The sequence below is a fragment of the Marmota monax genome, unplaced genomic scaffold, assembly GCF_021218885.2.
Source record: "Marmota monax isolate L192 unplaced genomic scaffold, Marmota_monax_Labrador192_F-V1.1 WCK01_AAM20220418_F8-fsc00320, whole genome shotgun sequence".
Taxonomy (NCBI): domain Eukaryota; kingdom Metazoa; phylum Chordata; class Mammalia; order Rodentia; family Sciuridae; genus Marmota; species Marmota monax.
Genome location: NW_026694783.1, coordinates 549,737 through 575,089, shown reverse-complemented (window position 1 = coordinate 575,089; position 25,353 = coordinate 549,737). Strand labels below are relative to the sequence as shown.

Genomic DNA, 25,353 nt, shown 5'->3' with positions numbered 1-25,353 from the left:
AGCCGCTTCAGAGGCCGCAGCTCCCCAGCCGTCTGCGCCAGTCTGCAGCCTGGGCCCCCAGCCATGCCTCCGCTGCCCTCATTCCAGACAGGGAAACTTTCCCAAGGCTCGAGTTCTGTGGAAGTGGGGAGAGGCGGCTCTGGCAGCCGCCCTAGGGAAACACCAGATTTAGCCCAAAGGTTGAGTATAAAGACATTTTTAAATTTTAAAAATAGCATGATAAGCGCTTAACAATTCCAATTCACAAAATAAAGATAATTAGTGCACCCCCCACAGATCCACCAAATAGGTGCAACTGCTTTCATTTTGGTTTATTTCTTGTTTTTGTTCTTACAAATACCTACTTTTACACATCGTGACATGGTGTGCAGACAATTTGAACATTGCCTTTTTATGAGAGTATGTGATAGCATGATGCAGACAGCAAGAGAGGGGCCGGTCCTCCGCCGGCCAGTGTGCAGGTTTCTGGATCTCATTTTCCTCCCCTTGTAGGTGGGTCCGACAATCCCATAGATCATTTTAAGGATGAAATGGTCATTCATGAAGTCTCTTAGCCCAGGGCCTAGAAAACAGTAAGCACTTAACAATTCCAGGTTTGTTTCTTTGTTACCAAAATACATGGTGTTCTTAGAACTGACTTCCCCCCAGCAACCATATCCAAATCCTATTGGTTTCCAATATAAAAACCCACATTTTACATTTAAAACCCTCCAGTTCACATTTCATTCCCCTTAAAGAAAAACCCCAGGAAGGCAGAAGGTGACTTTCCACTCTGGATCCTTCCGTTGGCGGGAGAGCAGCGGAGACGGGGACTGACCTTGGCCGGCTGCACAGCCAGGCTCTGCACACCCCGAACGGCTTCTCCTTCTGAGGAGGCCCTGATTAGCAGTAAGCCGTCCCAGTGTCATAGGGCCTGCACTCGCTGCAGTGGAAACTCGGCTGGGTCACAGGGAGGGAGGGACGGGTCCTTTCCGAGCCACAGCCCCCCAGGGCTTCATCCTGGGTCAGGAGTGGGTGCCACTCAGCTGATTTCTCAGTAGCATCAGGCTCCGTGCCAAACATCACCTGCCTACCTGCCACCTGATTCAGTGAGGGGCCTGGACTCTGTGGCCATTCCTTGGCTTGAGGCTCTGAAGGTGTCTATGAAGTCATACAGTCTCCTGGCAAGAGCTCTCCTCACCTGAGTCTCGCGCCATCCTGCCAACGTCCCACGGTCACTGTGTCCAAGGCTCCGTCGGGGGGTCCTGCCAGGTAACCCGGCCTGAAGACAAAGCCTTGCCCAAGTCAGTGTCCCTCCCCTGAGTCGGAGGTCTGTCCCCAGGGCCAGATTGGAGGCTGTGTCCTACCGCAGCTAAGAATTGTCCTGAAGGGCCTGCCTGCCTGGTGGTGGCCCAACTGTGTGACCTGGCTGCCCGGCGGCTGCGCCCCTCCCCCTCCCCCTGCTGGCCTCTGTGTCCGGGGTCTCACTGCTGTGACTTCTCCAATGACAAGGCCACCCTGGGACTCGCCCTGCGGGCTCCTGCCCACCCACTAGGACCCAGTCTTCCTCCCCCAGCCCTGACTCCCAGGTAAGCCTGAAGCTGGTTTGTCCCCAAGGAGCCACACCCCTTCCCAAGTCTTCCTTCAGGAGCTGGGCCTAGCGCAGACCGCCCCAAGCAGAAGAACTGATGCCTGTAGAAATCGTGGTCGCCCCATGGGACAGGCTGCTTCCTCTTCCACGCACGCTATTGCTTGCTTTAATTCAGACCTCTGTAATGTTCCTCTGTCCCTCGACGTCTTTATAGAAAAAAGTTGTGTGTGCTTTGTGACAGTTGGTACCAAAGAGTGTTGTTTGAGGTGTGGCCTGAATTCTGTCCTTCAAGAATGTCGGGCAGACCAAGACAGAGAAGAGCTGTGTCCCGGAGTCTCCCAGAAGGAATCGGGGTGCCCTGCCGGTGGCCCCCACTCACCAGCGCTGTGTCCTCACTGTCAGACCTCGAGTGCAACAAGACCTCTCTAGAGAGGACCCCGCTCACCCTCTCTGAAGAAGGCCCCGCCCAGGCGTTGTGGCCCCCTGAGGTTTCCTTGGTGGCACTCACCACAGTGTGACATTGTGTGTTTGTTTGTTTCTTGCAGACAGGGCCTCCCCCACCAGACCACAGGCTACAAAAGGCCGGAGTTCCGTGTGGTTCGTAAAATCGTATCCTTGACTCCTAACCCAATGCCCAGCTCAAAATGAACATTCAAGATGGGAGACTATTAGGGTGGAGAAAGGGGCTGTGAGGAAGGACGGGGGGCATCAGGGGTGGAAGGGTCCAAATCATGTTTTGTGCCTGTTCAGACATGCCAAAGGAAACCCACATTCTGTAGAATGCTATACACCAACAAAAAATAGTGTTTCAATAAATACTTGTTGAGTGAAAGTTTTCCTCTTCCACTTGGAAGAAGAGTGAGAACCTCTAGACCCCCCCAGTGCTGACGACCGCTAGGTGACCAGCACTAGGAGGACCACTGACCCTGTTCCGTTTACATGTCTGTCATTTGAATTCTATGTGCTGTCAAGGGCCTGCACCTGGGCTGGCTTCAGGGCCTCCCGGGGCCTCCCGGGGACGGGGAGGTGGGCGGCTATTCTCGGTGGCCCTCTCCAGCCTCACTGATTTCTTGATCTGCACATCGTGGAAGCAATCCTCCAAACACCTGCAAGGCCCTGTCTCTCTGCTGTCAAAAGTTTGCTATTAAGAAAACAATCTGAGACTCAGGTACACTGTGATTTTCCATAGGAGCACTATTAGCATCTAACTACTTAAACCCTTTAGCCATTGAAATGAGACACCAGTCAGTGGAGAGATTCTGGCCTTATCTGGCACCAGGGGAAGGGAATTCAGGAAGGGGGCCTGAAGGAGCCTAAAACTCAGTGTGTTCACTGTATTATCCACCAACTATGCTCTTAGTGAAGGAGCTTCGGCTGCAGAGAGAAAATGAGTGCAGAAATTCAGGAGGTTGCAATCTTACTAAAAAATGAGTCCCGGGCTGGGGCTGGGGCTGGGGCTGGGGCTGGGGCTGGGGCTGAGTGGCATATGTGAGGCTCTGGGTTCAATCCTCGGCACCACATAAAAATAAACAAATAAAATAAAGACATTCTGTCCATCTACAACTACAAAAAAAAAAACGACAGAGGAGTCAGTCCCCTGGGCCTTTGCACTCAGAGCATGATATGAACTATTGCACGTTGTAGCTGTGTTTATGGAACCACGAGACGTGCTACTTTTCTCCAGGGAAAAAACAAATGAGTCCCAGGTCATTCTTCCGGCTGGACTCCTCAGACCCTGTGGGCGAGGCGCCGTAACCTGGCACAGGTGCACGCCCACATCTCGACACAGGTGCCCTAAGATGTGTTCAGTGACCTCTCTGCAAGGTCTCTCCGGAGCAGCTGACCAACGGGATCGGTGTGGACGCTCGCGCTCCTTCTCACTAACCTCGTCTCACTCTTTTGGAAATGACACCTGTTTGTTGGTGAAGGGCGAGATGTGCCTCCACGCGTGTTTGGACAGGGATCATTTCTGCTCTTCCTGCCGCAGGGCCAGTGGGAAGCTGCTCCAATCTTGGAAAACCTCAGTTTCCATGTCCGTAGAGCGGGGTGCTGAGACCTCTTCCAGAGTGGCCCTCGGGTCCCTTCTCCAGAGCTGTAGCCGCTCATCAGGTCCGAGCCAGGTCTCTCCCCGCCTCTGTTTTCCCTCATCATATCACTTTCTGGAGCCTTATGGGTCTTGGAATTGATCATAGATTGTATTTGATTCTATTGTGGTTGCTTCCTTTGTGGAGTGACTTTGATCACTTCAGGTAGGTCAGATTGTGAGCTCCCAAGGGGGAGTTCTGGGATCAGTCCTAACGTCCCAGGTTTTCAAATACTCTTCTAAATGGGAACAAAAGCAATCAGGGTAATGATGGTGACGATTCCCATCTAACAACAGACTATTCACACACACACACACACACACGCACAACTATGCCCCAAGCACTCGGCCAGACTGTCTCTCATTTAACAGTCCGAGGCCCGATTTACAGATGACAGAACAAAGTCTCAGATATTAAGGGGCTTGCCACTTGCAAATCAGCAGCTGGGATTGGAGCCCTCACACATGGGACCCCAAAGCTCCCCTTCCCCACCCAGTCAACTCCCACCTCATCCTTCTCTTGGAGTCACAATGTAGAAGGGACACAAAAGATAGATGTAAGACAGAGTTTATTAAGAAAAATGACTCACATCACTTCTCTTTTTCTTCCTGTAAAACCTCACCATCAAGGAGTGATCTCACAGAATCTCTGGTTCAAAAACATGCATCTCGCTCACACACACACGCACACATGCATTTTCAAAGGTAATAATGTCACTGTCCAATTCTGGGTGCCCTTTATCTGCATTCCAAATGGAGGCACCGTGATGGATTCATCTGGAGACACCAGACAGCGTCAGGGGGCAGAGCCTCTGCACCCTCACTTGGCAGTCTCCTTGGGGGCACCAGAGACAGGTTGGAGTCTGTGCCCCTTAAATAAGGGCCTTCCCAAACAGAACTAAACAACCTGGAGATTCCCTCCTTCTGACCCTCCAACACCTGGGGAGACCTTGGGTCTCGCGGTGCCACCGCCCTCCTCTGGGCACTCAGGTTGGCAGTCAGCAGAAGGGATAGGAGGGAGATGATCTCCAGGGGCTTCTCTCCTTTCTCATTCTCATCATCACAGCAGAACTACTTTTTCCCAAGAGGAATCTAGGGAGCACAATTCTGTCTCTGTTTTCATAAGTCCTCGGGAAACTCCGCTGACCTCAGTGCTGGTGATCTGGGCAGAATCTGAGAGACAAGGGCTCTTGGGGTTTCCTGTCCATAAGATCTTTTTTGGCTGGGAGGGGGTGGTTTCCCAGGTTTGAACCCAGTGGCACTTAATCACTGAGCCACACCCCCAGCCTTCTTTGGGTTTTACTTAGAGACAGGGTCTTGCTGAGTTGCTGAAGCTGGCTTTGAACTCACGATCCTCCTGTCTCAGCCTCCCGAGCCTCTAGAATCACAGGCTTGGCCACTGTGCCCGGCCACCCCTGTTGATAAGGTCTTTGGAGGAACGCTGGACAAACAGCCCAGGGAGGATCGGGAGGAGGGGCGAGAATGGTTTCTATCACTGAGTTGAGCTGTGAAGGAGCCCCAGGAGGACGGGTAGTGGCAGGAATCCCAGTGGCGTTTGCGTGCACAGAGACTCCCCATGAGAGCAGGTGCCCTGTGGACTGGGTGCGCTCTGGCGAAAGACAGGGACGTCCCCAACATGGGCCATCTGCCAGAGGTACAGACCAGAGCACCTCTCAAGTTGAGACTGATGGTCAAGTTCTGGGGATCCCTTTAAAAACTGAGTAGAGGAGGAGCACCGGGGCAGGCAAGGCCCCTCACCGACCCCAGGACACGGCCCATGGGGACACGATCCAGAGCAGGCGTGATGCCAGTCCTCTCTGGGCTGGGAACTCTGACCTCGTCCGTGGGCGGGTCAGGGCTGGGTCGGGTTCTTTGGGGATCGAGCAGGAGGCCGTAATGGGGTGTTTCTGGCGTTCCACTCCTGGGCTACCCTTCCCTTCCTCTGGCTTAGGCCCGGAGGACACCAGGTGGAGGTGGGGAGGCAGCGCCTGGGGAGCCCCGTCTCCTCACTCTCAGAGCTCCGGGTACACCTTCAGCAGCGCCCACCGGGGAGACGCAGGGCCCACAGGAGCAGAGGAGTGACGAGGATGGGGACCCGGGGAGGAAGAGACCCCTTTTCCCCCCCCGGGCCTCTTTCTCCCCGCCTACCCCTGGTCCTCCCATGATTGAGGGTCACACGGATAGGTCATCTGACCTGGCCTTGCTGCTGGCCTTGCTGAGACGGCGCTTGTCACTGTGATAGCTGTGTGGGAGGCGGTGACCTGCGGAGACTCCGTTGAGCACCTCGGGCTTCTGGCCATACCGGATCTGGATGAAACCCTCCCTGGGATCTTGCTGCTGGCCTGGCACTGGGTCCGCGGCCAGGCTGTCCGGGTTCTGCGGGGGGACCATGCTGTCACCGAAGGGACGGAAGAACTTTGCCCCAGGGCCGTCCTCCAGGCACTGACTGAAGTCGGGCGGAGGCGTGCAGCTCTGGGCCGTGGCCCCGGAGGGACCCGGGAGCCGGCGCTCAGGCAGGTGCTGCTGAGGCTTGCCCCACCGGTGCCTTATCTTCTTCCAGCCCAGGTGGTAGAGCTCGGCCAGGCTGAGGAAGAGGGACAGCGCGGCCACGGCCAGCATGAAGACGATGAAGACGTTCTTCTCCGTGGGCCTGGACACGTAGCAGTTGACCGGGTGCGGGCAGGGGCTCCGGCGGCACACGTGCAGGGTGCTCAGGAAGATCCCGTAGAGGAGGTACTGGCCCACGATGAAGGCCACCTCCATGGTGGTGCGGATCAGGATGGTGCAGACGTAGGTGTTGAGCAGGGTGCCCTGGAGGACCACCCGCCCGTTCATTTCGTCCCAGCAGGACAGTTCCGCCTTCTCGGCCGCTGGGTACTCGCAGGAGCCAGCCCCGCGGTGGCCCTCTCTGGCCCCCTCGGCCTCCCGGAGCTTCCGCTTCTCCTCCATGCGCACGTGGTGCATGGCGTGGCCCATGTACACCAGAGACGGCGTGGACACGAAGATGATCTGCAGCACCCAGTAGCGGATGTGCGAGATGGGGAAGGCCTGGTCGTAGCACACGTTCTCGCAGCCCGGCTGAATCGTGTCGCACTGGAAGTCGGCCTGCTCGTCCCCCCAGGAGGACTCGGCCGCGGTGCCCAGCACCAGCATGCGGAAGATGAAGAGCACCGTGAGCCAGACCTTGCCGATGACCGTCGAGTGCTTGTGGACCTCCTCCAGGAACTCCCCTAGGAAGCTCCAGTCGCCCATGCTGGAGGGGAGGGGACGGTGCCGGGGCTTCTGCAAACCGAGAGGGTTGGGGGAGAGGGGGGGGTGGTGTTTCTGCAAAGGTCTGCAAGGTCCGTCATGTTCTGGACCTTGATCCGTACCAAAGAGCCCAACATAGAAGTCAAGTGTACTCTACCCCCAGCCCCCAGCAAAAATGAAGAGAGGGGATTTGGCTTCCACACTTGGAAGGATCTAGCAATGAACTCAGGTGTGAGTTACAGTTGGAACCTGTGCTCAGACTCCCAGAGATTCTACCTCAGGAGTCTGATGGCCCCAGAACCTGAATTTGCCACAAGCGGCCCAGGTGATTCTGGTGCAGACAGTCCACAGACCACACCCAGACAAACACCGGAGAAAGAAACACAGAACTGGAGTTCTCAGGTACCGCGACTCACATTTACTTCCCGGAATCCGCTTCCTTGTCTGTCGGATGGGGATGGAAATAAGTGCACTGGAGGATCTGGAGGATCAAGGTAGATGAAGTGTCTGATGTGCTGAGAACTACAGGGCAAACATCCGGGGCTCTGGATGATTGACAGAAAAGGAATCTTTCAGGGTTCCGGAGGCCTAGGTGGGAGACAAGGAAGAAGGTTGGCTGTGGCAGCTTTGGCCTCTCGGGAAGCACTCTGTAATGACAGACCATCCAGGGGACAGCCGTGTTGAGAGGGAGGAACAGCATGTCTCAACGGTGTTAGGGAGGAGCGCTCAGCTTCCGCGGCTGCTGGCCGCCTTCCTCTGCCTTCCCGGAGCAGCGCAGCCGGTCCCCCTGGGGGACTTGCTGAGTGCTGGGCTCCCTTTGTCCCGCAGGCCCGGTCCTGGTGGACAGACTCAGCAACGCTCTCCTTTCAACTGTGACTTCCCGGGCCCTCTCCTCTAGCTGATGACACTTACCTTCCTGCTCACACTGCGGGGACACGGGCACACTCACCCCTCTCCCACACACGTTTTACAACCTCTCCCGGCTGTGCTCTTCCAACAGAGGCGTTTTGAAAACAGAGACTTTCCTCTGCATCACCAGAGCGTGGCCCAGAGTGGACGTGCAGGAAGCCTGGCTGAGTGAAGGAAAGAGCGATGCGCCTCCATGTCCCTAACTAGTGGGACGCTAACTAGGACGGACGCTCCTGGTCCTCGCCGCGTCCCATTAGAGGAGGCAAACCCAGACGCGCTCCCGCAGGACGAGGGCGCCCAGTGGGGACAGAGGGCTCAGGACGGCTTCTCTGTCCCCCGGTGAGCGAGGCGCCTCTCCACACTTCTTTCCTTCTCCTTCGCTTCCTGCCCATGGACAGGGCTGTGTGGGCCAAAGGTCTGAAGTGCCCACAGAGTTCCAGAAATGCTGGCCAACGCCCTGAGGCGCACATCAGAGTCGCACAGGACCTTGGGTGGTCAAGGCCACATTTTGACCTTCCTGTCTTGATGCCAACTCTGGTTCCTTTTGGAACATGCTTGATGCTGGGGGAAAGGCAGGGTGGGGTGCTGCCTCTCACGGCCCACATTCACTGACTCCTGAGGTGAGGCCTCGCCAGAGACCAGTCTCCGGGTTCTGACTCCTCCCAGCCCCAGGTCCCCAACCCTGAGAGCATGTGGGGTCCCTGAGAATGACAGAGTCCCTGAGTGGGAAGGGTCTTATCCTTGTCCCTCTCCGTATCAAAGACTCACCCAGGGCTTGAGGCCTGCCTCTGGCTGGTGACTAAACATCTGCCCTTTACTCCAGGTGGAGAAGGGCCCGCCCTGGGCCTCCAAACCTGGAAAATGTGGAGGATTTGCTCAAAAGGAAAACGGCTGATAAGACAAGCGTCTGAATGGTCTGTCATCCCTCCTGGGCACGCAGACGCGTTCAGCACCTTTGGGCTCAGCCCCAGACGGGCAGTGACTGGCATATGGTGCGAGAGAGCAAGGAAGGAAGGAGGCAGAGGGAAAGAATCGAAGGAGAGCAGAGGATCAGAAACGGGGAATGACGGGGAGTTCCCAACGGAGGAAAAGAAACCTGCCAGTGGTTACAGGAAGACAGGCACGGAAATCGGATGACTGAGTTCAGATCCCGGCGGCTGTGTGCTGAGCTCGGCTGAGTGTGCAGTCTGTGTTCCCTCGTCCGCCAGGTGGACAGCACTCGGACTTAGCCCATTGGGTCGGTGGACGGTGAACAGAAAGCCCAGCATGGAACGGGGCTCAGCCTCACTGACAAGTAGAGAAGTCGGGAAGAAGGAGAGAGCGAGCGCAAGGTGGGAAGAGAGCCTCACCAAGGAGAAGAGAGGGATGAAGGGAAGAGCAGGGTGGGGGTGAGAGGAAACGGGACGGAGCTCGGAAGGGAATCCACAGAAGCACACGTTCTCTTCTTCCGGGATTTGGGACATGTTTTCAGTCCCTGATGACATCTCCCTGATGGTCTCTGTCCCTCATTTCTTGCAAGTCCCCAAGAAAGCACAAAAATGGTTCCAGACAAAGAACGTGACCCTTTGGTCTCGTCTGCCAAAAGGCTGGTCCGCTGACCGCCTTACTTGTGGGCAAGGAATCCACCTGGAGAGAGTGCAGCACTTGAGAAGGGAGCACCTTGGAAAATCGGGACGGGCATCAGGAAAGACGTCTCCGAGGGAGAGAGCAACGGAATTCAGCCGAGCAGGCACAGCAGCCAGGCAGGCCCGGCCCTGCCGAGGAAAGAGGAGCAGGCCTTTCACTCATGACTCCTGCGACCTTCAGAAACCACCAGCCGCTCAGCTCATGATGTGAGGGTGTCCCGCGGAGCCAGGTTCCAGGGACATCGGCTCCCCTTTGGCCCTCATGGCCCCAGCCCAAGAAACCTGTGACCAGCAACTGGTGAGCTCACGGGACACTGCGCCAAAAGGCTCTCAGCAGGAAGTGTGCACGGGCAAAGGAAGTTCCCAGGCCCAGAGCAGAGTCTGTCCATTCATGGGATTCCCTCCACCGCTTTGCCTCAGTCGCCCCTGGCTTCCAGCCGTTCTTGAGACTCCAACTGGAGCCTCCAGGGAGACGCTCTGACTCGGCCTCACCCTGTCTTGTCACCGGCCCCTCACCCGCTCAGCACTGAGCTCTGCGATTCCCCAGGCACACAGGCAGACAACTGGCCTCCGCCTTCCCTGGCCCCTCTGTACCCCCACCTGGAACGCTCTCTTCCACTGTAGGGACGGACGGCTGCAAGGTGCCAGGCCTCGGCCAGCCACTGAGGGCCCAGCAAGGAGGAAAGGCAGACAGGGCTCTCTGTCTGTACTGCGTGCGTCCTTCCTGACTTGTTTTTCCTTCTGATACTGGGGATTGAACCCAGGGTGCTCCACCACGAGCGATATCCTGACCCTTTTTAAAAAATCATTTTAGATTTTGGTACTTGCAATCCCCCTGCCTCGGCCTCCTGATTTGCTGGGGTTACAGGTGTGCGCCACAATGCCCGGCTAATTTAACTGACTTTACTTTCCATAAAGGGAGAAATGAAAACAGAATTTCAATAAAACATGGTGTGTTCGAGTTAAGGAAGGGCAAGGTGCTCTGGGAGCGTGTGGCCGGAGTGGAATCTGGTTCACTGGGTCTGGAGAAGACTTGGTGAAACTAGCCCTCTGCAACTGATGCTGGTGCTGAGATTCTCATGCCAAAGAAACGGCCCCTAGTCCCTGGAAGGAAAGGTCTCTACTACAAAGTTCTTCATCACCAAGGTTCAACATTTTCTTTCAAATCCTCTCAGGGTGTCATATCTGGGACAAGGCAGTTCTGCAGGGCTTACTAAGGAAGCCGTTTGGTCAGAGTAACATGGTGCATTGGGCAGGAGGGAAAGAGTCAGAGGAAGGATTTTATAGGTTGTGAACCTGAATCATTTCGGGCCTTGACTTCCTGATATATGGCTACAAATAAAACTGAGGAATCTACATTCCGAATCTAGTGTTCTCCTGATGCCCACGTCATCACACTCCTACACCTCTGACGTTTTCAAAGAAAGCCATTTTGTAACGACCCAGCTGAGTCATACCTTGATATTCAGGACTCCTTCCTCTGACGGCTGTAGGATGAGATGAGAGGTCTTCTAAACAGACCCCAGATCTCCTCCTGTCTCCTGGACTCTCAAACACTGCCGGTCACCACTCAGCACGTGGATGCACTCTCACACCTGGTCACATGCTGCCTCGGACTTGTTCTCCAGGACTTTCTTGCCATCAGCCACCCCACAAGTACCTTTCTGAGTTCCTAGTACATGCCCTCAACTGTTCTGAGTACTCAGAAAAAACCTAGGGGGTGCCAGTTCCCACAACACTAGGCACTCAGCGATGTCTCTTGAATTCATGAAACCAGGCATGATCCTTCCCTCGAGGATACAACAGCTTTCCCTCCAATGAGTGGCACACCTCCCCAGGTCAAAGCCCTGCCTTCTACTTTGTACCCTCATGGCATTAGGTTCCCCTGTTAGATATGGAACAGGCCCGAGATTGAAGAGGTTTAGCCCTAAGATTGCAAAGTGGTTCTAAGGAGATTCAGATCTTCCTTCCCAAGTCCAGCAAGACAACAAGGAAACTCCCATGTTCAGAATGTGCTTCTCTAACATTTTCTTGTGAGCTCAGAGAAGGAAGGACCGTGATGGCTCTGTTCAGGACTGAACACCCTCAGAGTGTCGGGGCTCAGACCAGAGGGGTTCCCCAAAGGGTCGTGTGGGAGACCCGCAAGAAGCTCAGAAGTGACGCGACCCAATCAGCGTCGGCCCTGAGCGTCGGGTGGTGACTGCAGGCTCTGGGTGGAGGAGTGGGTCCCTGGGGCTGGGCCTGTGGGGAGGACTCTCCCTCCGTCTCTGCTTCCTGGTGCCTGTCCTGAGCCGCTTCCCTCCACCACACTCCGCCATGAAGTTCTGCTTCACTGAGGCCCAGAGCAATGGGCCAGCCGCCTACGGACTTGGCCTCTGAAACCTGGAGACCCCCCCAAAAAAAATTCCCCTCTGATTGCTCTTGTCGGGTCTTTTGGTCGCAGCAGCAAAAAGCTGACTGAAACACAGACATTCAATTTTTATATGAATGGACGGATCCTCATGACCAGTCTGGCACGTGTCAGCGAGCGCCCCATCTCCTTCAAGGCGGAGCCCACCACTCAGAGCTCTGCCCTTGGAACCTCATACTCCTGCTAGCCAAGGGCAGGAGTGACCCGAGACATGGCTGCTGTCAGCGGTGAGGCCAGGGTCAGCTCTGAAGCCACCAAGCAGACATGTGTCGTGCCCTCTGATGTGCGCCACACTGTGCGCTGCGCTGGGGAAGTAGGATTCAGTCCAGTTCGTAAGACGGAGCGAGGCCTTCTCAGGCCAGCTCTGTGCTGGAAGTCAGAGACCTGGAGCTCGGGGAGACTCGGGGTGCAGGGAACTCCCTCCTGTGGGACATGAAGCACAGCCCAAGGTGACGGGGAACGCTGGCCCAGGTGGCAGCGGCAGAGAGTGGGTGGGCGAGAGGACCCCGCGGTCCCCGAGTAGGACTAGGTGTGCACGATGCCCTTGGGGGGTAGAGTGGGTGGGGGGATGCGGGGAGCCTGAGGGTTCTCACCCCAGGGGTGGACTGTGCTCAGACCCTAATGGGATGACCCCAGGGGAGGCTGGAGACAACGGGCTGCAGGCTCACTAGTGCCACGCTGTGGCAGTCCCTGGGCGGTGGCCACAAGTGACCGCGCCCCCCCCACACTTGCTGTGACTGCCCCCTTGTCCCTGCTGAAGAAGGCGCGCTGTAAGGGAGCAGGGTGCCACTGTCTCCCAAGGATGGCGAAGGTCCCCTTCTTCTGCTGATTTCAATCCTGTCTGTGCAGTCACAGAAACCGTCCCCCTCCCACAGCCCTGGTGACCTTCCCGCCGCCCCTGCGTCTGCGCTGGCCTTAGGCTGCCCTCAGTCTTTGGGGCTCCCGTGGGAACTGAGGGCCATTGCTCTACTGCCCACTCACTCTCCCTGCCACCCCACCTTGAAGACACGCTGAGCACCTGCCCGTCACTGTCCTCTCCCCGAGGTGCCCTCCCGACTCCCTAGTGACCAGCACTGCACATGGCACCTGTGACCTCCACAGAAACCACGGCGATGGGGGCAAAGCACTCGGGCTCTCAAAACACCAAACGCCACGCTGACCAGGGCGGCCCTTCTCGGCTGCTGAAGGGAAGAGGGGCCACGCCGCACGCCAACCAGTGGCCCCCGGGAAGCTGGCCTCGGGCTCCCGCCCCCTTCTGTGGTCACGGGAGACAGAAGCCGCTGGCCTTACCTTTGCCTGTGAGAGCCTCCCACTTGGCCCAGAGGACTGGGCGCGTCTCGGACAGAGACTCTGTCACGGTAGGCCATTCCGTCTCGGCCTCCTCCTCAGAATACGGGGGAACTCACCCAAGTTTGTCAGGTCAGGCCGCGAGACCGCCCCACGGGGCCTGGGTCTGATTCTGGACAGCGACACATGTCCTGGGCAGTAGCTGACAGACCCCTGGTCCTCAACGAAGGTCGTCATTCCCAGAAATGATGCCAGTCCCCGCTCTGCTCTGTTCCACTCACCCCCGAGGGAACGGCCCAGGGAGCTGGCTGCCTCCCAGGTGGAGAATCTGCTGAGAGGGACGCACCAACGTGTCCAGTCACTTCTGTGGTCGAGGAAGTCCCAGGCTCTGCCGCACAGTGGAGGGCTTTATGAAGTGTCAGGGTGACCACACCACACATCTCTGGTACCTCACTCTTACCCCCCCACAGTCCTGCCGTAAGGTGGCTGTAGGGGACAGCGGCAGGCACACTGGTCTCGAGCCTCAGCCCCCGAGTGTCTTGATTGTCCTGGGGACTCTCACTGCTTCTCCTAGTTTATCCAGAGTGACACACACACAGGGAAACTGGACGCGGGTGATGATGATGATGACAACAAAACACACTTATAGAGACTTTCCCATACGTCGGATACTCTATGTGTGTGTGTGTGTGTGTGTCTGTGTGTGTGCGCATGTGTCTGTGTGTGTGTCTCTGTGTGTGTGTGCATGCGTGTGTGTCCGTGTGTGTGCATGTGTCTGTGTGTGTGTCTCTGTGTGTGCACATGTATTTGTGTGTGTGCATGTGTCTGTGTGTGTCTGTGTGTGTGCATGTGTCTGTGTGTCTCTGTGTGCGCATGTGTCTCTGTGTGTGTGTGCATGTGTCTGTGTGTGTGCATGTGTCTGTGTGTGTCTCTGTGTGTGTCTGTGTGTGTGCATCTGTGTCTGTGTGCGTGTGTGTGTCTCTGTGTCTATGTGTGTGCGTGTGTGTCTGTGTGTGCGTATGTGTGCATGTGTCTGTGTGTGTGTGCATGTGTCTCTGTGTGTGTGTGCATGCACGTGAGTCCGTGTGTGTGTCTGTATGTGTGTGTGTGCATGTGTCTGTGTGTGTCTGTGTGTGTGCGCGTGTGTCTATGTGTGTCTGTGTGTGTGTGCGCATGTGTCTGTGTGTGTGTCTGTGTGTGTGCGTGTGTCTATGTGTCTGTGTGTGCGTGTCTGTGTGTGTGCGCGTGTGTCCATGTGTGTGCATGTGTCTGTGTGTGTGTGTCTCTGTGTGTGCATGTGTGTGTGTGCATGTGTGTATGTGTGCATGTGTGTGTGTCTGTGTGTGTGCGTGTGTCTATGTGTCTGTGTGTGCATGTCTGTGTGTGTGCGCATGTGTCCGTGTGTGTGCATGTGTCTGTGTGTGTGTGTCTCTGTGTGTGCATGTGTGTGTGCATGTGTGTATGTGTGCATGTGTGTGTGTCTGTGTGTGTGCGTGTGTCTATGTGTCTGTGTGTGCGTGTCTGTGTGTGTGTGCGTGTGTGTCCGTGTGTGTGCATGTGTCTGTGTGTGCATGTGTGTGTGTGCATGTGTGTGTGTGTGTCTCTGTGTGTGCATGTGTGTGTGTGTGTGTGTGTGAAACTTCAATACCTATTTCTTGGTTCACACAACAACTTGAAGAAGTAAGGAATATTCTTACCCTCACTTAACAGGGCTCAGAAAGTGTGATTGAGAGAGGTCCCACGGCTAGTAAAGGGTGGAGTTGGGGTCAAAGCCACTGGCCAGAGCTGGCCCATCTAACAGCACCGCGCCCACCGCCTCCGCCTTAGCAATCCACGAGGCTGTCTGCATTGCCTGAAGTCCTCCTCTTCGGTGAGGCCTTGCCGGTCAGGGGCTGGCCCCTTACACAAGGTGATGTCCGCGAGGCAGGACATCTGTGAGGTCACTGCTGGGACACACGTTGATCAGAAGTGGGTGGGCACCTAGATTTTCTTCCTTTTCCCCTGACTTAGGCTTGGGAAGCCCTTGGGTCCCAGGGGAAATGACCAGACGCACGCTGATAGAGTGGCTACGGAGCTGGGCACTGTGGGACCTGCAGTCCACCGGCCACACAGCACTGCTCCAGAGAGGGAGGGAGGCAGGGACGAGAGCCAGGGGAAAGCCACAGAGCGTGCCGCGCTCACCGCAGCCCTCCTGTCTGGCAAGGGCTCTGGGAATACTCAGACACGCTGCTGTCACAGCTGCTCCAAAGCCAAGACGGAGCAGGGACAGACAAAGTGGGGAAGGGAAGTCATGCTGAAGTGATGTGCTCCCGAAAATGCTGGGAACCAGTGTTCACAGGGTGGAGGGAGGGGGGACGGACAGATTCCATCACAGCAAACACCCAGAGGTCCTTGTGAGTTCCCCAGGGAGCTGATCTGTAACGTGCACTCAGTCATGAAGATTCTGCTTGTGGTGACGCTCACATCTCCGTGCTGAGCCACCATCTTGTCATAAAGCGGTAAACAGAAAGCGATCTAGAGATCAGACAGCGAACCCTCATGTCTACCCTGGATGACTAAGGTCCAGGAAAGCCGAGTGATCATTCAACAGAGAGCTCTCAGTTGCGGATATTCACTTAGAAAGTCACACTTTCTAATCCTTCCCCTAACTCTTGTAGGAATGTGGTATTGTCCCATTTCACAGGAAAAAACCTGAGGCTCAGGGTCAGGGAACTTGTACAGTCTCACAACTAGCAAATCCTGCATAAGTGGACTTGCCCTGGCCAGCTGACTCCAAAGCCCGCCTTCTCTGTGATTCTGAAAAGGGGAGGAAGGAGGCCCCAGGCTGGACAGACCAATGGATCTGCACTGGGACCCGGCCTCAGCCGGTGGGAGGGTTCCTCTCACTTTTCCACATCCCATAAAGAGGCCCGAGCTGCTTCTTTTAGCTTCTGGTCACTGGCTGGCCACCTCTTGCCCCTGCTGTTCCTAGAACTGGTCACGACATCGGGGCCTCGCCCACAGTGGTGCGGATTCCCAGACGCTCAGCATCTGCCGCCGTTTGGCCAGAACTCACATATGGAAAGTCATTTCCTTTTTTAGCCACTAACTGCTCCGGGCTGCGGGGTGTCTCCTGCTGGTTCCCGGCTGGCCACATAGAGGGCTGTGTTCCACTGATGGCACGTCATGACAAGAGCCCCAGGACCAGCAACCCTCAGACGACAGGACTCGCGGTCCCTGAGAAATGGCGGGACCACTGCCCGGCGGGCCTCCCTTTCCAGCCGTGTGGCCTTAGTCAGTCATTTCAGTCCTGGTGTCCAGCTGGTCTGCACATGGAAGTGCCCACTCGGGGATAAAGAGGAGGTGACTGGCCCGTAGAAAGCAGGAAATAATGCTAGGGCCCTGGTTTCCTCTCTGACACGGCCAGTAAAGACCCCCAGCATGATGCAGGAGCCACTCCACGGAGTGGGTGGCCCAGTGCTGGGCGGGGACTATCGAGGCGGGGACGCTCCTTGGTCTGTCTGCTCCTTGTTCCATGAGGCAGAAGCCTTCCCTGCTGCAGAGGTGGTGCAGAGAGGTGCACCTGCCCAGAGCAGTCCCTCTAGCTCCTGTGACAGGCCCAACCTGTCCCCTCACATGGCTGTGACTCAAGCCCCGGGCCTGCCTCATGCACATGCCCCCCCCCGCCCCGAGAGGCTGTGCACTTCTGAATCTGACCACCCAGCCAGGACGCCCACCAGAGAGGGGGAAGTGGAGGAGGGGTGTCTACGCTGGGATCTGAGAGGCAGCCACATCTTGACCCTCGTCACCTCTGTCCTCTCTAGAAATTCCGAACCACGAAGTCTCCAGGTTGCAGTCAGGATCTGGAAGTCCCCGGTGAACACGTCGTGTCACCATTTCGTGAGAGGCTCTTTGTGGCTCCAGCTGCCTCCTTGTGACTTTAGCCACCCCTCCCTGACCCCAGTGCGCTCCTGTGGGGCCGGCGTGGTGGCCGGAGACAGTGTAGCTCTAGAGAATGGGGGAGTTGGAGACTCGCGAACTACCATGGGATAGGGTGTCCAGTTAGTGCAAAGCTGAGGCGAATCCAGACTTCCTGCTTGCACCTTGGAGGTCAGCAAAAGGAGTCCCAGAAAAAAGTCTGTAGTTAAAAACCCAGCCACGTAGTCTCAGCCTCATGTGCTGTGGCTCACCGCCACTAAAGAAATGCCTTGCAACAAATAAGAAGCAATTCAAAGAGACCTGGGCTGAGGACCAGGTGACCTGGCTTCTACCTTATAATTCTGCTGTTAGTTGAGCACCTACTACGTGTCAGCCACTAAAAATACCAGGCTGGGGGTGCTGCTCAGAGGCAGAGAGCTTGCCTACCATGGGCCCTGGTCCTGGTTCAATCCCTGGCACTGAAAAAGAATCACTTGATCTTCACTAAACATTACAGGAAGATTTTATTAAGCTCTTCACCAAATGGAAAAACTGAGGATCAAAGACAGAAAATGGTTCGCCCCGAGTCATGCAGCTAACATCTCAGGCTCTTCCTTTTTCTCTACTCCTGAGTCGGATACACCCTAAGGGCCCCCTGGGCTCTTCCAGGACCTCAAGATTCCCCTCCCATGTGAAAGTGACTAGATTGCTGGGTTTCTCCTGCCCATTGTTTGCTGATATGTCAAAAATGACGTATTCACAAAGTAGCACCCAACTGTCACCCCCAGGAGCCAACCTTCCAAGGGTACCAGGGAGGTCAGCTTCTTTCTCGGGAACCTGAATCTTTCCAGGAAATGGCCATCTCCCACTTTGTTCCCTCGACCTGAAGCTAGGGTGGTCTATGAGGGCCACTTCATGCAGAAAGCCACTGGGATCCCCCGAGGGTGAGTGAGCTGCTCCCTGGGACAGAGGCAGAGCCCAGCCTTGGATCCCTGGCCCTGAGGATGGCAGGTCTCCAGGCCTTGTCCTGTCTGACCCCCATAAGGCCAGCCCCTGCCTTTTTAAATTAACGGGGCCCAGAGGTCATGTCATCCAGTACCCAAGAGGCAGGTGGCAGCCCAACCTCCCCTGCTGTGTCCCCTACTAGAAAATGGAGATGACAGGAGCGTGCACCGGGGGCAACAGAGACGCTCACGTGGCAGAGTCAGCGGGGGCTGGGGACGGCCCAGGGCAGGGGGCAGAGGGCCCTGGACACGGCAGGCAGAGCCGTGTGTCCTCCCCACTGAGTGGCGTGACTCACTGTCATCTCCCGCCGTCATTTTGCTGTCTAGGCCTCGCCCTCCTTATTTGTCCGAGGAGGAGGCTGAGGAGGTGTCAGAGTTCTAATGTCCTAAGACGTCAGCTCAGTGCAAAGAATGGGGGACAGGAGCGGGGACAGGAGTGGGGCAGTTCAGAAATAAGAACAGCCACGTTCAGGAGCGTTTCAGGAGCCCAGCGAGATACTTGTGCGTCCAGGGCAGCGGCCACGCAGAGCAACCTGATTCTGTGACTGCGCTGGCTCCATGGACGTCACGTGTCTGGGTAGGGGACGTCCAGAGTGTGCCCGGCAAGAAGCCAGAGAGCCCCCCGGGAGTCCCCACCAGGTGCCGCGGCCTGCGGGCTCTGCACCGGCAGCTGCTAGGTGGGGAGGGGTTGGAGAGCTGGCCAGGGCGGGGGGCAAGCAGTCCCCTGCCTTGAGGAGCCCCACAGGAAGGTGGCCCCTGAGAGCCAGATCTAGGGACAGTGGGGGGAGAAGTGGAGGCCATTCGGCCTGCTGACGTGAAAGTCAGGCTGGTCCACCTGTGGCCACACCTCCAGATGCTGGCCTTGGTCACGCCTCTGCGCAGCTGCTCGGAATTCCAGGGCTCCAGCCGCCCTGCTCCTCGGAGGCCAGATGGACCTGGTGTGTCAGCACCTTGTTGAGCCAACGTGTGTCCTCAACAGTGATGTGCTGAGGGGGAGGCCAGGACCCCTCGGACAGGACGGAATCGGGGAAGAGGAGTAAGAGACAGGCTGAACAGGGGACGAACAAACAGGGGACGGACAGGGACATGGAAACTCTGGGTGGCGGCCCGCTCCTGGGGGCTCTGAGGGTGCTTGAGCCGGTGGCTTTGGGCCTTGCACAACGCGACTGCTGGGAGGAAACTTCTACCTCAGGTACAGACGAGGAGACTGAGGCCCGAAGTGGGGACTGTCCTGTCCCGAGTCACACAGCCACTCGGGGACCGACCCGAGTCCCCCAGGCCAAGTCTGGGCTCTTGCACCACTGGCTCAGGAGAGCGCTCAGGAGTCAGAGCCCTCTGCTGGCTTCGCGCCTCACCCTGCCCGAGGGAGCGCTTGGGAAGTGCTGCGTCCTGCACCCCAGCCTCCCCACTGACGGCACCAGCCTGCAGTCCTCATGAGCCACCGCACAGTGGGGACGTGACCCTCCGCAGAAATACTGAGCAGAGAGTATTTTTAAACCATCCAACATGCCTTAGGAAGAAAAAAAAATCAAAACACTCCCCTTGATGCTGCGGAGAGGAGAGCGTTTCAGAAAAGATTCCGAGGGAGCTCGGCAGAGCCGGCCGCTTTCTGTTTTTAAAGGGCCAAACTCTCTTCCCAAAAGTTCTGGAAAATGGACCAGTGACCAGCTGCTAAGATGCCCCAGGAGCACTTCAAGTCCACAGGCTGGATTGTAACCGCAAAGCCCCCCAAACACGCACACACACACACGCACACACACACACATGCACACACATGCACACACATGCGCACACACATACACACGCACACACACATGTACACACACATGCACACACATGCGCACACACACGCACACGCACACACTCACACACACACATGCACACACATGCACACATGCACACACACACATACACACGCACACACATGTACACACACATGCACACACGCACACACATGCACACACGCACACGCACACACACGCACACACACATGCACACACATACACACGCACACACACATGTACACACACATGCACACACATGCACACACACATACACACACGCACACACATGCACACACACTCACACACACACGCACACACACACATACACACGCACACATGCACACACACATGCACACACGCACGCACACACGCACGCACACACACACGCACACGCACGCACACCCCTGCTGCTCCCCTAACAACCCAGTCCTCTCTTGCTGCGTCACCGAGTCCCCCTCTGCACTCCTTCAGAGCTCGCCATCCCGGGAAGAGTGAGAGGACAGGGGGTAAACTCTCAGGACCCACAGGAGCTCTGTCCCCCTCCAGCCCTGGGCAGTCAAGTGTCCCCTCGGGCCACTCCCCTGACTTGAAGCTAATCCGAGTTCAAGTCCAGCCTTACCTGCGGCTGCTCCTCCGGGGGCTCCGGGGCCCTCTGTGCTCCTGCTGCCCAGCTGCCCCCGGGGACTGCTCTGGCCTGTCAGCTGTCCCCTCCCAGCCTCTTTTAGCCGTCTCTGTCACCCTCCTCCCACTGTCCCTCCTACTCTCCACCCCTTCCCCTCCACTCCTCCCGCCCCTCTCTGACCTCGTAGAGTCTTTGCTCCCATTTAACAGACTTCTTCCTTCCACCTCCACAACCTCCCTCTCTCCTCCTCCTGGACCAGGCGGCCCCCTTCCTCCCCTGGGGCCTGCCCTCTGGCTGTCCTTGTCACCAGGGCTGGAGCTTGGCCTGGCGAGCCGCCTCCTAAGGGCCCTTCCTGCCACCTCTCTGTGGGGCCTCTGGAGTCCCCAGCCACAGCTTTCCCGGGCATCATCAGGAAGACTGTCCCTGCCAGGAGACCCTCTGCCCACCCTGCCTGACATCAGAGAAGAATGGTGTCCACGCACAGGCCGAGTCCTCAGGACCCTGCTCTGCCGTCTTGAGCAGAGCACCCAGCAGCACAGGAAAACGTGTTTCACAGAGCGCGACCACCAGCACCCAGACAGGCCCTGGGGAGCCTGGAAGGGAAAGGACCTGACCTCTGGGTCCCACGTGGGGGAGAGAACCCTCCCACCCCCAGGATGCTCCCCGGGAACTGGGCCGGGACTTCACCTGTCACCTGTTTTACTTCACTTAGTCTTTCCGATTTCTAATCCCATGAGGCTCAGAGAGAGCAAAGGACATGAGCATGGTGACCAGTCAGTCAAAGTAGGGTTAGAAGTCTCAGCCAATGCCAGACTTCATCTCTTTGCTCTTCCCACATCAGGTCTTCCAGTGGAGTGGAATCAAGGGAAATGAGGTTGTCTCTTATTAGATCATGTGTCACAGATGAGCCAACCCGGAAACTGTGGGACATCTCTCCAAAGCCCCCTCCTTCTGTCTTCTCCTGACTCCTCAGCTAAGATGTAGACACGGGCCCAGGCAGAGGACGTGTCGACCACGAGGTCACTGTGAGCAGACGGAGCTCACACCAGTGACTGAGAGCCCGAGATGGTGGCACCGGAAGGAAATCGCACAGAGCATCTGGAACAACCAGGGGCACTCAGGCACGGAGCCAGGCTACTTTCCAACTCGCCCACGGTAGCAGGCGGCATTCGCGAGGCCAGCCCCGAGCTGTCCCTTGCTCCAGGTCACCGCCTGAGATGTGCTTCCCCACACAGCATCCATCACGACACTCCAACAGTGCACACAGCTGTTTCTTAGTGGGTCGTGCTTTTCATGGGTGAAAAAGTTTAGCATCAGCAAAAAGTGAAGGAACATGGGGCCGAATTCCCTGCACGGAGAGGGGCGACACCTCCAGTAAAAGAAACCACCTGGAGATCTGATTCCCTGGCCAGAGTTCCTCCCCGGTCCTGCAGAGTATGAGACAGACTTCTGGGCCAACCTGTCTGGGTTTGAACTGGCTCTGCCACACACTAGCTGCATGACGTTGGGCGAGTCGACCTCTGTTCCGCTCAGCCAGTCAAGGACAGCGACACCGACCTCCCGGCGTTGTCCTGAGGACCGGGAAGTGCTGTGGGTACAGCGGAGACCACGCTCCTCCCCGTCTACACTAACCCAGTCCTGAAGCCGAGAGGAAGCCCTGGTGGTACCTAGGTCCCCCCCCAAACAGACTGTCCCCACCCCGTGACTTTTCCCCTGCAGTCCAGCCTCAAAATAAGGCCCCTGGGAAGAGCTTCTCTCTGGCCTTGAGAGAGCCAGGTACCGAGCCATAGGGTCTCGGTGGAGGGAGGGTCGGAAAGTGGGAAGGGCAGGGAATATTGGTTCCTGGATCACCACGATCATGTCATAGATCACTGCAGATGAAGACCACAAGGGAAGAGCGTCCCGGGCGTGGGCACACCCATGACTCTGGAGAGGCAGGCCATAAAGGAAACCCCCTGGGGCTGGGCTGGGCTCAGGTAGAGGCTTGCCTCCTACGAAGAGGCCCTGGGTTCGATCCTCAGCACCACATATAAATAAGTAAAACCAAGGTGTGTGTCCACCTGCAACTGGGGAAAGAAATCTGAGTCTCCCATCCTGCGGGCAGGTGGAGAACCTGACCGGTGTCCCCAGCCAGGCACCCGGCTCAGCAGACAGCAGGACACTGTCTTGGCCCCAAACAAGCTGCTTTGGGAAGGACTTTGCAAGTGTGTTCTACATCTCACCTGATTTCCCCCCAGACTGAGAGGAGGGTTCTGGGGGAAGCAAGAGGAGTGTCATTTGGGTTGTAGATCTGAGGGGACTGAACCTGGTTGTTACCTTATAGCTAAGAAAGACACCATGAACATGGTCGGAAACCCCAGGAAATGTGTGGAGAAAGTCTGCTGATGTCAAAGTTCCGCCACGCCCTCCCCTTCACTCTCATTTTCAGTATGAGAAAGGGTCTTAGAAAGAGACGGGGTTGTGTGTGCTCCACCCATTACAGACGGAATAGCAAAGTGAGCTTCATTCAACATTTACTCTGTGCCAGGCACTGTGCTTGGCACATTCCATGCTCTTTCACTTTGAGACGAAAAGATAGAAAAATGGCCTTATGAAGACCATCAGAACTATGCACACATCATGGTCTCAAAAAGGAGTATTGGCCACTCCTTGGCTTCCACCTACGCTAAGTGAGAGACAAAGGCCATCCCCTGTCCACAAGGAGCTGATATCCTACTTGCAGAAAGGAGCTATTTAGTAGCCAAGCTATGGAAACAATGTAGGTGTCCTTCAACAGATGAATGGATTAAGAAAATGTGGTATGTCTACACAATGGAATATTACTTAGCCATAAAGAAGAATGAAATTATGGCATTTGCCAGCAAGCGGGTGGAACTGGAGACTGTCATGCTATGTAAAATAAGCCCATCCCCCAAAACAAAGGCTGAATCTTTTCTCTGATTTGTGGATGCTAACCCACAAGAAGGGACGTGGGGAGGAAAAGAATAAAAGTCCATTGGATTAGACAAAGGGAAACAAACGGAAGGAGGGGGGAGGGAATGGGAAAGGCAGTGGAATTGATCAACTATGATTTTCCTGCCTTGAGTCTGTGTACACAACCAGGTGACTCCACATGATGCACACCACAGAGTGGGACCCATAGAGAATAAGTTACACTCTGTGTAGAGATTCTGCCAAAAATCATTCTACTGCCATGCATAACTAAAAATTAAAAAAGAAAAGAGCTTTCTAGGCACAACAATGCAGTATTCTATATGTAGGTATTTGAATTAATAATGATACAACGAAGTGTTAAATTCTGCAACTGAAAAAAAAAATTCAGTAAATAGTTCCACGGTCAGTGATCTATTGATTGTCCGTAATGAAGGGAAGGAGAGGGAGGCCTTCCTAAGGCCTTCTGTCACTAGGTGTTTCCAGCCACAACACTGCGAGTCAGATGACAGGTCATCAGGTCCATTTACAGTAAAGAAAACTCAGACTCAGAGACACTTAGAACTCACCCAGGACTATTCAGGCGCTTTCTAGCCACAGTTACAGAGGAAATTCTCAGGAGATCCACTGGCGGATCAGAGAGGGCCAGGGCCAGGTAAGAGCAGACGCCCCCCCAGGCAGCCCAAGAAGAGGAGCCCCGTCCTGGCAGAAGAGCTGGGATTGGTCGATTAGGGAGCTCCCCACACCAAGGTGCCCAAGAAGAGGCACATCTCCTGCCCTGCAAGTCTTCCTGCAGGTGGCATTTTGAAATCTGTCTCCTTTTCCTGCTCCTCTTTAGCGGCCAGGAGCTGTCTCTCCCACCCGGTGGCTCTCTGACTCCCGGGTCCCCTTCCCAAGACGTGTGGTCCAGATGTCTAACTGCTGACTCTCTTACAGCCTACACAATAACACATGCAAATAGTTTCTGTCAGAGCCTAATTGCAAGAGCCACGAGTCCCCGGTGCCTCGTTGGAGGGCGTAAATGGGTAATTGGCGCCATGGTTAGTGGCTGAGGTCGCCCTCCTTGGCTGGTTGAGATGCAGACGCGGCAGGCATCAGCCATTCCCTTTAAGACTTTCGCTTTCCAGACAGTGGCTAAAAAGGGCAAGAACACGCCGTTCCAAGAAGCAGAAAGAGAAAGACAGACTTCCCTGGAGCTGTAGTCCATGAGCCAACTCCTGTCCCACCTCAAGACTCAACCCCCCAACAAGCTCAGAGTCAGGCCCATACCTCTTCCTCAGCTTCAGGCAGACAGGACCCTCTGGGATCCCAGAGTGAAGAAGTCTTCTGGGACGGGCTCGGACATGGAAGAGTTGGAGGAGGAGGAGGAAGAGGGATCCGTGCCAGGCATTTGGGACACTCGGGCACGGAGACTGCTGCTTTCACCCCGAAGTCAGTGCAGGAGGTCCCTTGAGCTCTGGGAGCCCGTGACTGGGGACTTCATCCCACAACCAAAACCAGGACCTTTCCTGGGAGATCCTGAGGTGAAGTTCACCTTGGAAATCCAGAGGAACTCTTTGAAAGCAAGAAGACAGAGAGCCTCATTTTGGTGGAGAGATTGTAGTGCATACCCAGAGCACTTTCTTTCTCCTCCAACAAAATACGCATCCTTGATCTACCCCCTCCTACCCCTCCCACAAAGACTAAGAGGACTTGCTTCTCCTTGTTCTGAAAGATGTTTCCAGTCAAGTCCAAGGTATGGTACGAGGTGATCGTTGGCAGAGATCATAATGCAGCTGGGAGTCACGGTGCCCACCTGTGACCCCAGTGGCTCGGGAGGCTAGATCGTGAGTTCAAGACCAACCTCAACAATTTAGCAAGGCGCTAAGCAACTCAGTGAGACCCGGTCTCAAAATAAAATACAAAAAAGGGCTGGGGATGTGGCTCAGTGGTTAGGTGCCCCCGAGGTCAATCCCCAGTACAAAAAAAAAATTGTTCCCCCA

The 25,353-nt window shown here is 56.0% G+C and overlaps 1 protein-coding gene across 4 annotated transcripts; it reads right to left on the bottom strand.

Annotated features, from left to right (window-relative positions):
- Nucleotides 1-296: 296 nt before the first annotated feature.
- Nucleotides 297-24,714, bottom strand: Gja5 (gap junction protein alpha 5). Of its 4 annotated transcripts, none has more exons than XM_046425787.1 (4): nucleotides 24,641-24,714; nucleotides 7,319-7,490; nucleotides 5,848-6,935; nucleotides 297-562 (listed from the first exon to the last, which is right to left on the bottom strand). In XM_046425787.1, exons 3-4 carry the CDS (start codon nucleotides 6,903-6,905, stop codon nucleotides 535-537), a joined length of 1,086 nt encoding a protein of 361 aa, XP_046281743.1. In that variant the 5' UTR covers nucleotides 6,906-6,935; nucleotides 7,319-7,490; nucleotides 24,641-24,714; the 3' UTR covers nucleotides 297-534. The 4 variants fall into 4 exon arrangements, with proteins under 4 accessions (XP_046281743.1, XP_046281742.1, XP_058429032.1 ...); XM_046425786.1 differs by lacking the exon at nucleotides 24,641-24,714 and adding an exon at nucleotides 20,438-20,535; XM_058573049.1 differs by lacking the exon at nucleotides 24,641-24,714 and adding an exon at nucleotides 13,253-19,749.
- Nucleotides 24,715-25,353: the final 639 nt, after the last annotated feature.

Excerpts from the sequence above, each read along its gene's own strand:
- Gja5 (XM_046425787.1), bottom strand. The coding sequence starts at position 6,905 with ATGGGCGACTGGAGCTTCCTAGGGGAGTTCCTGGAGGAGGTCCACAAG. Across the intron at positions 563-5,847 it reads AAGGCCAGCAGCAAGGCCAG|GCCCTGGGCTAAGAGACTTC; the intron begins GTCAGATGACCT and ends ACTGTTTTCTAG.